General features: G+C 35.5%; 1 protein-coding gene across 4 annotated transcripts; it reads right to left on the reverse strand.

Annotated features, from left to right (window-relative positions):
- Positions 1-8,030: 8,030 nt before the first annotated feature.
- On the reverse strand, positions 8,031-11,801 carry LOC105971517 (MND1-interacting protein 1). 4 transcript variants are annotated; one of them, XM_012996371.2, is made up of 5 exons: positions 11,683-11,801; positions 10,913-10,969; positions 10,538-10,641; positions 9,461-9,556; positions 8,031-8,838 (listed from the first exon to the last, which is right to left on the reverse strand). In XM_012996371.2, the coding sequence occupies exons 4-5, from the start codon at positions 9,554-9,556 to the stop codon at positions 8,353-8,355; spliced, it is 582 nt and encodes a 193-aa protein (XP_012851825.1). In that variant the 5' UTR covers positions 10,538-10,641; positions 10,913-10,969; positions 11,683-11,801; the 3' UTR covers positions 8,031-8,352. The 4 variants fall into 4 exon arrangements, with proteins under 4 accessions (XP_012851825.1, XP_088680386.1, XP_088680388.1 ...); XM_088824260.1 differs by having other exon boundaries at positions 9,461-9,572; XM_088824262.1 differs by lacking the exons at positions 10,913-10,969; positions 11,683-11,801 and having other exon boundaries at positions 10,538-10,768.
- Positions 11,802-15,766: the final 3,965 nt, after the last annotated feature.

Consider the following 15,766-nt stretch of genomic DNA (forward strand, 5'->3'; position numbering starts at 1 on the left):
ATAGATCTTTAGTTTACCCAAAAGGTATTTTAGAGAATGTGCTAGTGAAAGTCAATAAATTTATCTTCCCTGTTGATTTCGTGATACTAGATATATATGAGGATAGGGAGATACCTCTTATCGTAGGGAGGCCGTTTTTAGCCACGTCGAAGACGCTAATTGATTGTGCTAGTGGTGATCTTACAATGACTGTGCATGACCAAACAATCAAATTCAATGTTTTTAGTGCTAATAAAAATCCATGTGATAATAATGATTGTTTTGCTGTTGAGCTTATGGATTTTACAAATAATGAAAAGTTTGATGTTTTGATCTTGGACAATGGGAAAGCATCTTTGAGTGCAGGAGATGATGGCGGAAACGGGAATCGGACGGAGCAAGTTTATTTCATGGACTCACTTTTAAATCCTCCGAGAGAAAGTCATGCGAGTCGAGGTCATAACGACGATGAGAATGCAAGGAAGATGTTGCCACCCAAAGGCTCGGGCAAGTCACGAGAGAAGGATGAGTCAAGCTATTGTGGTCGTAAGGAGAAAATCAAAAAGGAATTGCACAAAGGACAATTGGTGTTATTGTGCAAATCCCGTCTTTGGTTATTTCCAAGGAAGCGCAAATCAAAGTGGTCGCGGCCGTTTATTGTCCAAGAAATTCTTCCTCACGAGGTGGTCAAAATAAAGGAGCGCGATTCAAATCATACGTTCAACGTGAAGCGGAGCCGGCTCAAATCGTATTGGGAAGCGAGTGAAGAATGCCAAGTGACTTCGGTCACTTTTGCTTGAAAATAAAGAAGCAACGTCCGGCTGAAGACTTTAAACTTAGCGCTTCTCGGGAGGCAACCCGAGCTTTCGTTTTTCTTTCTTTTATTTATTTTTTTTTATTATTTTTGTTTTTATTTATTTAGCTTGTTGGTGTTCGTTTTTTTTTATTTCAGCTTTGAAAAAAAAAAAGTTTCAGGAGCACTAATAAGAAGTTTTTATTTTGCAGGGACCTAAATGCAATTATTCACACGGCCGTGCAAGAAAAAGAGAGGAATCTCACACGGCCGTGTGAGATTTCGGGAGGCTACTGTACAAAATCCGGAAATGGGACGGCCGTGCGGATTTTGCCCTTAAATGTCGCACGGCCGTCCGAGAATTCAAGGGGCTACTGCCCAAAACCGATAATTGGTGCGGCCGTGCGGATTTTAGGCCAAAATCCCGCACGGCTGTCCGAGAGGAAAATCGGGCAGATTAAATAGGGGTTTTCCACACCCCAATCTTCACAAATCCAACCCCTCTTTCTCTCCCACTTCGAACCCTAACCCCCTCTTTTCAAAATTTTCGATTTTCTTGGACCAATTTCACCGAAAATTCACCAACTACACACACATACTACTAAATCTTGGTGGATTCTTGTTGATTTGTGCAGGGAAGCTTCAAGCAAGGTGCAAATTTCTCCACAAACCCATTCCACCAAGAACGCCCACAAGGTGTTCGACGAATTGCCCAAGTCAAGTTTGGGGGAGATTTTGCACACCAATTCACTCCAAATCTCCTCCACAAGCATTCTCAAATTTATGGGGAAACGAGGACGTGACGGGTAAGGCACCTCACACGGCGAAAGCACTTCTAAAGGCAAGGGGAAGGGCAAGAAAACCGACGCTTAAACATGTGTTTTCTATCCTTAAACTTTGGGCGAATCACATTGAGGGCAATGTGAATTTTAAGTTTGGGGGTGGTTAACTACTTGTGTTATTTTATGTGCGCTTTATTTGTGTTTGAATTTTGTTTTAGTTTGCATGCATTAGGTTTTATTCGTTTCTATTGTTTTTCTCGTTTTTCCGGAATATAAAAAAAAAAAAAAAAAAAAAAAATTGCTTGAGTCGAAGGCATCTATGATTTATGATGATGAGAGATGATCAATGTTTGATGATGAAATTGCTTGTTTTATGTGATAAGGATTTGATGTTTGCTTAGCTTTCGATTCAACGGGACTTAGAAGCGAATTATTGCTAGGAATCACATTTTGTGCATTGCTTTTGTTGAATGTTTTGTATTTTAAATTTGGAATTAATTTGTGCTAGATCATGCTATGTTCGGTTTTAAGACTCACCTTAGGAAATTTATGATACGAAGTATTGAGTAGTAAGTGATTTGGGATATGATTTGGGCCTTCTTTGAACCGTTTGAGCCTTTCAAGCCGACCTTTTTATCGAAATTCCGTAGAACCTTGATTTGAGCCTCGGAGAAAAGGTGTTCTTTCTTTTAGCCATGTGTAAGGTAGAATAGGTAGAGATTCTTGAAAAAAAATTATCCCTTGGAGTTCGGTCGAATTTTTTTATAATTAAGGTCCTTCTTCTTCTACGAAAAAAAAACGAAAAGAAGGCAAATATCTATGCTTCTATATATATATATATATATATATATATATATATATATATATATATATATATATATATATATATATATATATATATATATATAAATAAAAAAATAAAAAAAAAGAGAGAAAAAGAAGAAGAAGAAGAAGAGATTAGAAGGGAGAAATAAGGACTAGTTGTTGAATTATCTTTGAAAACTCGATCCCTTGCCTCAAAAGCAAAAGTGGAGACTTTTGAACTTTTGAGAATCGAGTTTACTAAAGTCCGTAGAGGTGAATTCATTGTTTCAAACGCCTATCTTTCAAATTTTGGCGTAATCACCTAAATTCAAGAAGAATAGCCACATATACCCATATTTCCTACCTCGAACCAAAGAGCCTAACAATTGAAAGCCACAAAGCTCCAATGATCCCAATAGCTTAATGTTCGATATTAGTAGAGTAGAATAATTTGGTGAGTATTTGCAGTCAAGCATATGCATGTAAGTATAAATTCTCTCTATCTTTAATTTGCAAATATTGGATGCTTGAAGCAATTGTATGAATTGTGGTTTTTGGTAATGGTGAGTGACTAAGTGTTGTTGAATTTTGAGCTTGCGAATGCCTAAGAATTGTCATTATAATTACAAGTTCTGAAAACGTGAAGTTGATCATTGATCAATGTGATGAGATGTAATAGTTGAGTTATTTGCTTATTGGTAGATTTTGCTTGAGGACAAGCAAAAGTTCAAGTTTGGGGGTGTGTTAAGTGTATATTTTTACACTTTATCGTATCTTTTTATTTGAGCTTTTGGTGTGTTTTAATGATAATTGGTGCTTAAAAAGTTGATTTATTGTATTTTAGGTACAAATTGAAGAATTGGAAAAGTATGGGGTCAAAACTGCAATTTTGGAGAAAATATGGGCCAAAAGTGAAAAAAACCAAAATCTGGAGTTTTAAATCTCGGACGGCCGTCCGAGTTTTAGTTCAAATTATGGGACGGCCGTCCGAGACCCCGAAACAGCGCAGTAAAGGGATTTTAATTGCACAAGGAAACTGCCTTCTTCCCAAAGTTCTTCACCCTATATAATGTTGGAAAAACCGATAAACGGTGTTTTTCATTTAACATAATCAGAGTATTACAACTTAAATAGAAAACAACTAAACAAACTTATCCTAATTTAGGGGAACACTAACCCACTACGAACAACTAACTAAGTATCCTACAATCACGGGATACTATTTTGACTAATTATTTTACTAAACTAATATTAATCATTTAATTAACTAAACAATAAATCTAATATTTTAACACCCTCCCTTAAACTGATTTCTACGGAAAACAGTTTACAATGAGATTTATTGTTCAACTTCGATATATTCTTTTGCGAAAGAACATATATCAAATTCTCCACATTGAGAACCAATGCCTCAAACTTTCCAACTCGGGCGAACGTCAATTTTTCGAACGCCTCCGTCAATCTTCACCGATTGACACTCCATCAATTTTGGACGAACGCAACTTTTCGAACGCCTCTTTCTGCCAATCTTCATTGATTGACACTTCATCAATTTTGGACGAACAAACTTTTCGAAAGCCGCCCTCCGTCAATCTTTCATGATTGACAACATTATTTCTTTTGCAAAAAGAAATCTATTAGCTGCTGCTAATATCACCACTTCTATTTCGAAGAAGTATTCCAATCGTAATTCGCCGCCTCGAATCTTCTAATCTTCCCGCCGAGTTTGCCAAACGTGCTGTCCTTTGCCGAGTGTCGCCTCGTCTGTATCGGATTTGGCCTTGGCTGCCTCGACGGTGTCAAAAATGGGCTGATTCATCTTGCCCTCGCCAATGTCGTCAATCCTTCAAGTCTTTGGCATGGATCTCAACATCCACGACTCTATTCCACCTTATACGGCCTCGTAGTTGCCGAATCTAGGCTGCCTCTGCCCCATCGAAATTAAGAAGACCGCCTCACCTGGATAACCGAGTGTTCACTGCGGAAATCAAGGTTTGCAGGCAGCTGCTGCTTAACCCTAAGTCCTTCATTCACGTATGAAAGATTCAATAGCATCTCCTACAAACCTTCTGCTTTGTTCTTCATATGGGGCAACTTTTGCAAACCTCCTGCTTTGTTCTTCATATGGGGAAGCTTCTGCAAACCCTCTCTATTCACTCACAAAAATTGTGACTCTCTCGATTCTTCTCTTTTTGCTCTTTTTTTTTTTTTTTTTTTTTTTTTTTTTTTTTTTTTTTTTTTTTAAATACACCTTTCACACACTAGAAAAGAGAAGTATCGAGACATCTCCTCCAACGAGAATATGTGAACCCTTTCACAATAAAAGAGCTGGATCACAGGTCAGGATCCAAGCTCTGATACCATGTTGGAAAAACCGATAAACGGTGTTTTTCATTTAACATAATCAGAGTATTACAACTTAAATAGAAAACAACTAAACAAACTTATCCTAATTTAGGGGAACACTAACCCACTACGAACAACTAACTAAGTATCCTACAATCACGGGATACTATTTTGACTAATTATTTTACTAAACTAATATTAATCATTTAATTAACTAAACAATAAATCTAATATTTTAACATATAAGACCAAACCAAGCACACAATTGAGAGGGCTTTTTACGCAATTTCAAGAGCAACAAAGCAATAACGAAGAATTCGAAGACTCTAAGCAACGATTTATCGTTTATGATTTATTTTATTTGTGTTTTTCCTTTAATCATGAGTAGCTAAATTTCTTATTTCTAGGATTTTGTTTGGAACCCTATGTGGGATTTATGAACCCTTTTCTATGATTTTATGCAAGTTTTAATTCCGGATTATTTCTTCTACTTGTTTTATTAAGTGCATGAACTTGATCAACTTATGTGCTTTTATGTTATTGTTAATCGCATGAATCGGAAGATCGGGTTAATAATTAGAACTGTGGTAGAAGAGCCTTTGTGGTATTAACATAGGAATATAGTTAATCTCTTAGGTAGCCATTATTGAGATTTATGCTTAATGTTGTGTTCTAGAATTAATTGCATAGGAATATAGTAATTGAATCTAGAGTATTAGAATCGTAATACACGCGGAAGCGGGTTATGATTATTTTAGCATCTCAGGTTAATAATCCGGGTTAATTGCTTGCATGACTGAAGGAATTGGGGGAACAATAATCACATAGGGGGAAGAATAAAATCCTAGGCTCGTTTTCTCTGATTAAATCTTTGTTTCAAACTGCTTTCTTGTTTTTGCTTGCTTTTTAATTTAGTTTAATTTAGTTAATTCTCTCTAAATTCGACTGTGTAGGGTGGGCTTGATAATAATTGCTAGGATTTAGCGTCTAGGATTAGATAATTAAATATTCCCTGTGGGTTCGATATCCGGACTTTTAGTCCACTATATTACTTGTACGATACGTGCACTTGCGTGTAAGTTTTCGGCCAACAATATATAATATCTTTTCCACGATTCTCGCTTATTGATTGCAGAATTTTAATCATCGTAATTTTAATATATGTCTCTCTCTCTCTCTTAATAATTAAATGCTTCGAGAACCAACAACAACAATGGTTGCTCAGAATGTCTAACCTATTAAGCATTGGCCTTTCCAATGAAGCTATTCATTAATGGCTCTATACCTAGGATATTAGTGTGTCTGTACAAAGTAGGGCTGAGTTCCGAGAATCCATCGGCCAGTGGCGGCGGTGGAGAGAGGAAATCGGAGGGTTGAGTTCCGAGAATCCATCGGCCAGTGGCGGCGGTGGAGAGAGGAAACCGGAGGGTTGAGTTCCGAGAATCCAGGTCGGTGGCGGCGGTGGAGAGAGGAAACCGGTGGAAGCAAAATACAGAGTGGTTTTCACACAATGCCGGTTTTCACACATTACAGAGTGGTTTTCACACAATATCGGTTTTCAAAATACATAGTGGTTTTTCACAATGCCGGTTTTCAAAATTACTTTTAAGTTGTGGGTATAATTGTGCATTTACGTAACAAAATACAGTGGTTTTCAACAAAATACAGAGTGGTTTTCGTCTCAACAAAATATAGAGTCTAATTAAGCAGGAAGTTTGTCTCAACAAAATACAGAGTGGTTTTCGTGCTTTTCCGCAACCTGTATAAGTGCATAATAGTCATGGTTTTAACATTGTTCGAAATAATGTTAATATGAATGCACATGATTTTCTCCCCCATTGTTATGTGATTTTAGCATATAGTCGATCGATCTTTTAAAATTACAGAGTGGTTTTGATATATTGCCGGATTTCAAAGTTACATGTCCGTTTAAAAAGAGTGGTTTTCATGTTTAATAGAGTGGTTATTATTTAAAAAACTGGAAAGAAAATAAAAAAAAAAACATTTTAAAAAAAATTGAAATTAAGAAAAAAGAAAAACCATGTAAAAACGAAAGTAAAAATAAAAACCATTTTTTAAAATTAAAATAAAAAACACGAAAAATATAAATAAGAATAAAAAATAAATTAAAATAAAAAACCGAAAATAAAAAAATAAAATAAATACAAAATTTTCTTTTAAATTGAAATAAAGAAAACCATTAAACAAAATAAAAAAAAGGAAAAAAAACTGAATTGGCGTGATGAGGGGAATAATTTTTTGAGAAGATTTGAGTGTAGATTATGGGTATAATTCTTTTTTAAATTAAATAATTATACTAACTAATAATTAGTGGGGGCATATATGTTTTTTCTGCCCCATTGGATTTATCTCAAATATCATTTATAAATAAAGGATTTATCAAGAATTAAAATCCCAATGAAGGGTGTTTGGCATATAGCCCCTTTTTCAATATGGTGGGCCAGCTCCAGAAGTTTTGCGGCGAATGATCTAATTTAGGGGTATTTTACGAGCCACACATGAGGATCATGTATAAGAGGGAATTAAGGATTTGGGGATAAAAGAGGAGGAGAGGAGGTGTCACTCCACCTCATGTTTAGACTGTGCCTAATGGATTGGGACTGTGTTCTAGCTCGATTTGACTGCCACATATGAAAATTCCGTTCAACTTAACTGAGAAACTTGACGGCCGAACCAAAAGTGTCAAAAATTGATAAGTTTGAAGACTAAATTCATGGAGGTGAAAGTATGAGGACCAAAATTATAGGTGACAAGTATAAATGATGAAAACTGTAATTAACCCATTCAATATAATTTCTCAAAATTAGTTAGTTAAAATGTTCACTCACCGTATTCAGATACAAACAAGCCAGCTGCTCTATCAAGCACTTCCAAAAACGACCGTTCAGGCACAATAGTTTGAGGCAATGAACATTTTTTTAGTTTCTTTTTTTTATTTCGATTAAAATCTCTCGTATTTGTTTCAATTTTTTTCTATGTACGACTCAAACTGTGGAGAACAAGAAGTTAGTTCGATTCCCGTGGCTGGGGTAGCCCAGACTACGGTCGTGGAGCCAGCGGGGCCGGCTGGAATAGCCTTTTCCCGCTCCACCTACTGATTATGTATCCACGATGAGTTGGGTGAAGAGAAAGACCACGACCATTCAAGGGGTAAACTGCGACTTTGAATTCACTATGAATTCGCCACCAATAAATGTTTATATGCTCGCCTTATTCGCTCGCCTTATTCGCTCGCCTTAGTTGACTCAAATTAAATTACTTGATTGACTGGGCTGATTTTTTTGGTTAGACGAGAGAGAGGGACAGAGAGACAAACGCCTGAAATATGTTGACTCAACTAATTTTCAAGGACAAATTCGACAAATTAATTGAAAAAAAATACATAAACTTACGCAGTAGCAACACCATAGCTACTGAATTTTCAGGTCCCAGTAGCTTCTTTTTTAGACTGTAAAAACAGTTACTATATATTTGTCTTTAAATATAAGCCAAGAAAGTGAACCAATAATCGAGCTTTTTCATTTTTGTCCGAAACACGGCCACTCCATCTCCATCTTCAATACTTTTAAACAGCAAAATAAATGAAATTCCACACCAATTTTCCATGCCTGAAAATTCCCGAGTCTTTTAGGAGCTTCGACCAAACACTTTGAGGCTTTCTTCAATTCCAACATGGCAAGCCGGGCACTTTGCTCCGACTATATTCAAGTTCCTTTCGTGACAAGGAAAGCAAACAACATGATGCTTGCAAGGCAAATAAACCATACACACTTCGTTCTCCAAGCACATCATGCATATCCAGTGCGCAACCCTTCTCTTGGAGGATTCAACAACAGCACTCGGTTCTGAAGATGTTGCTTCGGCTTTATCGCACGAGGAATCTCCACTCTGCGGTGGCACATCTGGCGTTTGCCGAGCGATGAGGAGACGGGACAACTCGTCTTCAAGTCTTCGACAGTCGTCCCTTAGTACCTGAGTATCGATCTCCACTTTTTGGCGCAGTTTTATCAATTCAGCTCTTGAATTGGCTTTCCGAATCTCATATGTTATTATTTCTTCAGCAAGAACGGCATACATATGCTCTTTTTCCTTAACCATCTGTTTCAACTCCGCCTGCAGATAGAAATCAAAAGGAAATTGAAATTCAGATTCTCCGATAAGTACTATGAATCCATAGAGCAATGTCATATCTACATATATAGTTCCATGAGTGTACTATGTTATCAAATATCAACTATGTTTTGAAACAAGGGTAAATTACAACCGCCCCCCTGAGGTAATGTCTATTTACGAAAAAAAACCCTCAGTTTTCCATAATTACATCCATCATCCCTGCAAATTTGTAGATTACTTACATTAACACTCTTCTGTGGGGGATGTAAGAAATTTACAAACTGCAAGGGACTGGATATAATTTCTCAAAAAAGGGTTTTTTTTGTAATTACACGTTAGCTCAGGGAGGTGGTTGTAATTTTCCCAAATGTTGTCACTCCGTGTCAGTCATGTTGGATTCTAAATGTATAGAATTGACAAGGCAAAAACAACATTTATGTTGAGGATCTAAATGTTTTTTTTACATCTTTGAGGGACTTGTGTGTAAATTTTCCGAGATTATGGAAAGAATGGAAACGCAAATGAGAAGGCGAAAAGTTATTCGTAGATGTAAAATTAATTACTCAGACAATTCAGCAACTACATAGATCATTGTTAGATATAATTCAATGCAATGACGCACCTCAGCTTCATCGCATTCTTTCTCAACTTGAAGCCACTCTGACAGCAAGTTAATCCGCTTCTCAATCTCGGAAATTAAATCAGCCATGGGTACCATCTGTAAATGGATACAGCTGAAAATTAGAATCATGATTATTGCATGATACAACAATACCTGGTTGTTCGTGTAATTATAGAGAGAGAGAACAGATATACCACAATAGGCTAAATCCAAATATCTCTTCAACTCCGTTTCATTTTCCTTTTCGAAACACTACTTTCTAAGGAATTACTCACAAAATCACTTTCCAAATGGACAAACCTCTCATAACTGAAGAACCTGACGCACAGAGGTTTCCTATAAAAAATTCAGTTTGCATCATAACAAGGTGTAGAAATCGAAACGGAATTTCCGAATTCCTCCAATTCTGATCCAAAAGTTCCAGCTTTGAAATTTCCAATTCTGATTTTTATTTTAATTATTTTTTGAATTGTTTTGGATAAGAAATCAAGAATCGGTCAATCAGAGTTAATAAAACAAATTCTGGAGATTCCGATTTTGGAACCGAATTCAAATTATATTTTCCACAAAATACTTGAATATTTGTTTCTATTATTATTGTTTTAAAATTTAGACCATAAAGAATTTAGACTATAATTTTACGAAACAAAATCAAATATTTCCAAAACAAATTCCAAAAAATCTAAAAATAACTTTCCGAATTTTTTGAAGCTTTTGGAATTAAAATAAATTTTTAGATCCAAAACACAATCGAAAGTTATTTTTAACCTCCAAAAAAACAAATCTCCGCAGATCCGTAAGTATTGACACAAAGAAATGCTCGTACAGATCGTTCGCTTTTACTGAAAAAATGCAAAAACTATATGAAATAATCATCCCATTACCACATCATAAACCATTCCAAGATAAACAAAGATAAAAACTTTTTAATATATTCACGCTGAAAACAAATGCTTTATTTATGTCAAACAGATCTGAAATCGGAAGGAACGATTAAATCATACTTGAATTTTAGCTGTGCTGGTAAAAAAAAACGACAGGATTTATCAAAAATAGATCTATAGGCTAATTAATTACCAGAGATCTTCAGGACGAGTCTGCGATGGAAACGTTCCGGCTGCCCCTCAGGAAAGAGTAAATAAGAAGTGATTGCTTATAGATTATAAGCTGACCCTCTTGACCTAATTTAGTACACATTCACCGAATAAATACCAAAGAAAAAAAAAGCAGCAGCGGAGCAATCTAGAAATCCATGATGATATAGGCAAAATCTCGTTTCATTTATTAGGATAATAAAATTGCGTCAATGCCAGATAAGAATGTCGAGTACGTTAGAAATAAGATGAGGTCAACTTTATTACATATTGTAATATGACGACACGTTTAGAGAATCTTTCGTAAAGATGGTCGAAGCAACAACCGGTTCGTAAAAATTCAAATACGAGCACACACCTGGCATACATGAACGATATGAACTCCTAATAAGGCGTCGAGATTCATGTTTCTTGCCTGCAATTTAAATGAAATTAAAATTAACCAGTGACCAGATTGAATTTGTAATCTACGTTACAAGGACCAAAAAAATAAAAATAAATTTTCTTTTTGAAATATCTCGTTATTCCAATACCCGTTCGAAAGAGAGATAATAAACAAATGAAAGCATATATAAAGGAAATCATCGAATATCGACGCCACTGAATATACCATTCCTCTTTTACGAATAGGCATCTTTCCGGAATAACTGAGGTAAGAAGTTCCACTATAAAATCTATGCCCGATTTTACAACTTTTATTGAATAGAATCCGTCGTCTTTGAACCAATTAAACTGCAGCATTGTCCCAAACCTCTCAAGAACTGATATTAGGATGCATCCATAAAACACATTCGAAAAACTAAGTTCTAAGGTACGAATTACTGTGACTAAATTAGGGGAAAACAATACCAACAAAAGCAAACAAATGGCATTGAGTTTTACTCTTTGCAGACTCTTATTATAATAAGGAAGCCCTAATCTAATTCTAAGAATTAATTAGCTAAAATGACGTCATCAAGCAATTCCGAATACAACCAAAAAAATCAAATCTTTTAGACTCCGAGTTCCATGAATCAAAAGAAAAAAAGGGGGAAAAACACAGACAATGATCAGGAGTTAATAACATGATGCCGCCATTGAAACTGTGATTTGTGAATACTGATCAAAATACGAGTAAATGGAACTTACCGAGCTTCGAACAAGGGATAGTGGCAAAAAGGGTTGGTTAACACCGGATGAAAATGCAGTGTTTCGACTGAATATGCCATCGGCGATGAATCGAGATCGATAAAACTTATCATCGTGACGGAAATACGACCCCTCCCCCCCCCCAAAAAAAAATAAAAAAAAATCGGCGATCGTTGGTCGGATAATCTTAATGTTTCAATTGATCTCCGGTGATAATCTAATAAACTGGGTTCCAGTTTTGGATCATAATTCCATTGAAATGCACAAATAGCTTCAGACCAATGGGTATCAATTTGAAATCTTAAATTTGGCCCAGGCCCAAAAATAGTTCATATATAAATAACCGGATCAAAATTCAAATTGACTCGATTAATAGGCACATGCTCAACCACAAGATGTACAGATATAGGTTTAAGAGGTTAGTGTTACATTAGCCTATGCAGTGGGGAAGCCAGTGTAGGGCCAGAGAGGGCCGGCCCCCTCAAAATTCAAATTTTTTTTTTTATTACTTATATGTGTATGTATAGTTTTTTGTCGTTGCATTGTCCTCCTGTAAAACAAATTGTGACTTGGAACTAAGGACAAGTCCACCGTTGGGAAGTAATGGACTCAAGTCATCCTCAATTGTAAAAACTCCACTCTATTACGCCTAGGGATGGCAAAAAAACCCGAACCACTAGCTATCCGCGGGTATCCGCTCCGTTTAAAATCCGTCACCGAAACCATTAGGGTTTGGTAATGGTTTTGGTAAAAAAAAAGAAAACCGTCATGGTTTTGGTATGGTTCTGGTTTTACCTCTACGGTCATGGGTACCCGACCATTTAATATATATATATATATATATATATATATATATATATATATATATATATATATATATATATATATATATATATATAAATATATATATATATATATATATATATATATATTCAACAATTTGAATAAAAAAAATTGGCAAAATTTTAAAGAAAGTATTAAATAATTTAGGGAGGATATATTTGTATAATTTATTTATTTATTTATTTATTTTTTTTTTTTTTCCTCTTTTCTGAGAGTCACTAAAACATTATCGGACCTAAAATTATTTTTTATTACCATAATTTAAATGGTAAATGGGTACCCGTGGGTACCCGGATATTCATGGTAATGGTTCTGGTATTTCCGTTAACTTATTAAAAGGGTTTGGTATGGTCATGGTTTGAGCTATATTAAATGGTAATGGTTCTGGTATTGTACTTTTTCGAGGGTACCCGCTCCGCTGCCATCCCTAATTACGCCTCTATACATATTAAGTCCACCATTTTTTTTTATTATTTAGTGCACCTAAAGTCCAAAAAAAAAAAAAAAAAAAAAAAAAAAAAAAGAAAAAAGTATTAGGTTCTTCTTTTCCTTTCTTCTGGGTTTTTAAAAGAAAATCCGATTTTTTTTCAGGGGCGCTACCCCCGAACCCCCAAAAAATTAAGTCCGCTATATAGCAACATCTTAAATTCACTGGTGTTGGAATAATCATTGTTTTCATTAAAATTTGTTACGTTATATTTTAATACATTTTTGGCCCCCCAATGGTAAAATATTGACGTCGCCACTAAGCCTATGTAAGTTAACCGCCTTAAATAATTCTTAAATAATGTCATATCTCCAACTCAATCCTCTTTTGCTCCGAGACGCCTAATGTCTTAGTTGCATTCGAAATTAACCATTCAATTAAAACAAGTACCTGTAGTCGAAAAAACTTCATGGCGGTAAAACTTGATATTAATTAGCAAAGCAAAAGTCAAAGCGAATGGTTTCTTTTGAGAAAAAATCTTACCCCTTTTGGCTTCATTCCTGAGTTTTTTGAAATGATTATGCTTTGTGTATCATCCGTCTCTTACTCCTTTTTGTTCAATGGTTCACAGTTTGGCTCTTTGGAGCCGACTAGAGGCTTGCGGCAACGCGATCTCCTATCCCCATATCTATTTATCTTTTGTGCATAGATTATTATTACCATGATACAACGGGCGTGGAAGACGGGAGTCCACAGCTCCGATTATATCGAATCTTTGCTTTGAGGATGATATTCTCCAATTTTGTCGCGCCACATAATGGGATGCCAATACTTTGAAGACTATACTTGGCCGGTATGCACGGATCTCGGGCCAGGAGATCAATTTTGATAAAACGAAGATGTCTTTCAGCCCCACCACTTTGTTGGCAACAAAGGAGGCTATATATAATTTGTTGCGTTTCAAGTGGCCGACTGTGGGCTAAATACCTAACACGCAAGTGCACGTATCGTAAACAAGTAGTAAAGTGGACTCGTGAGAGTCGGATGTCGATCCCACAGGGAATACTCAAATTACCTAATCCTAAGTACCAAATTCTAACAATTACGATTTTTATCCAGCCTATGCAAGGTTGTCAAATTATTCAACTAAATAATTAAACTAAATATGAAAGCAAATAAATACGAAAAAGTATCAATATAAGAACGGATCTAGGATTTTATCTTCCCCCTATGCGATAATTCAACACCCAATTAAACCTCTATCATGCAAGTTACGATTCCCGATTATTAACCCAAGACACGAAATTACTCATAACCCGCTGTCGCGTGAATTATAAGTCTATTATTCATAAACGATTCACTATATGTCTATGCAAACCTAGTATGAATAAAGCATTAAATAACAAGTCTCGAAAACGGCTACCTAAGGTGTTATCTGTATGTCTACGATAACACATGCAATTAACACACTCATCCGGTGAAAACTACTCGAAGGCTCTCCTATCCTTGTTTTAATTATTAAAATGATCTGTCAATCATTTCTAACAATAACATATAGCAACATAAATTATCTACGTTCATGCGCTAAATAAGATCAAATATGAGAAATAATCAAGGAATTTAAACTTGCATAATATTAGAAAAATAGGTTCGAATCACCACATAGGGTTCCAACAAAATCCTAGATTAAAAACTTAGCTACTCATGTTCTCTACGAAAAGCATAATAAAAATACGAAAAATCATAAAAGTTATGAACAAAAGTAAAGGGAGAACTATGATGAAAAATCGTCAAGTCTTCGTCTTCGTTGCTCCGTTCTCTTGCTCCTAGATTGCGTGTAAAAAGATAAGATTCCCAATTGTGTGCTTGGTTTGGCTTATATATGGTGTAAAATGATAGGAAGGCGGTTTCCTTGTGTAATTAAACTTCCTTCACTGCACCTCTTCGTGAACTCGGATGGCCGTGTGGAAACTAACACTGAAATTCGGACGGCCGTCCGGTCATTCTTCGAAGTTTTGATTTATTTACTTTTGGCCCACTTTTTCTCCAAAATTGCTGTTTTTACCCCATAAGTTCCCAATTCTTCAATTTATACCTAAAATACAAATAATAACCATTTTAAGCACCAATTATCGTTAAAACACACTCAAAAGTCCCAATTAGAAGGTATGATTAAGTGTAAAAATATACACTTAACACCGACATACATGAAAAATAGTTCGGCATGCCAACCTCATCGGGGAAGTCAAGAAAGGATATTTTCAATTTCTTCGAAATCGTTTATGGGAAAGGATTAAAGGGTGGGCAGAAGCAGTGGCGGATCCAGGACGAAAATTCAGGGTATGCCGGCTGTGTCGAGTCCAAAACTGTATAGGGGTTAAATTTTTGGGGGTTCGGGGGCAGCGCCCCCGGAAAAAAAATTTGAACCTTTTTTTGTTGGATAAATTAGGAGAAGGGAAAAAAAAATTGAAATTTTTCTTTTTTTGATAAATTAGGAGAAGAAAAAATTTGGGACTTTTTTTGTATATTTTGAATTTGGGTGAACGAAATAATAATATAGATATAATATAATGTGTTTTTGGGGAGATGGGCTAAAAAACAAGAAAAACTTTAGGATTTTTTTTGTATATTTTGAATTTTGGGTGGACTAAATAGTAATATAGATATAATATAATGTGTTTATGGGAGAGGGGCTCAAAAGAAATTTAGACAAAAAAAATGAACAATACTTTTTTGTACCATAGTGGACTCGAACTCATGACCTTATGTAACAACTTGGAGATCTTTGCCATTAAGGCAAATTTATTTTTGTTA

The sequence above is a fragment of the Erythranthe guttata genome, chromosome 10 (assembly GCF_056151865.1).
Source record: "Erythranthe guttata isolate IM_541 chromosome 10, IM_541, whole genome shotgun sequence".
In the NCBI taxonomy this organism is placed as follows: domain Eukaryota; kingdom Viridiplantae; phylum Streptophyta; class Magnoliopsida; order Lamiales; family Phrymaceae; genus Erythranthe; species Erythranthe guttata.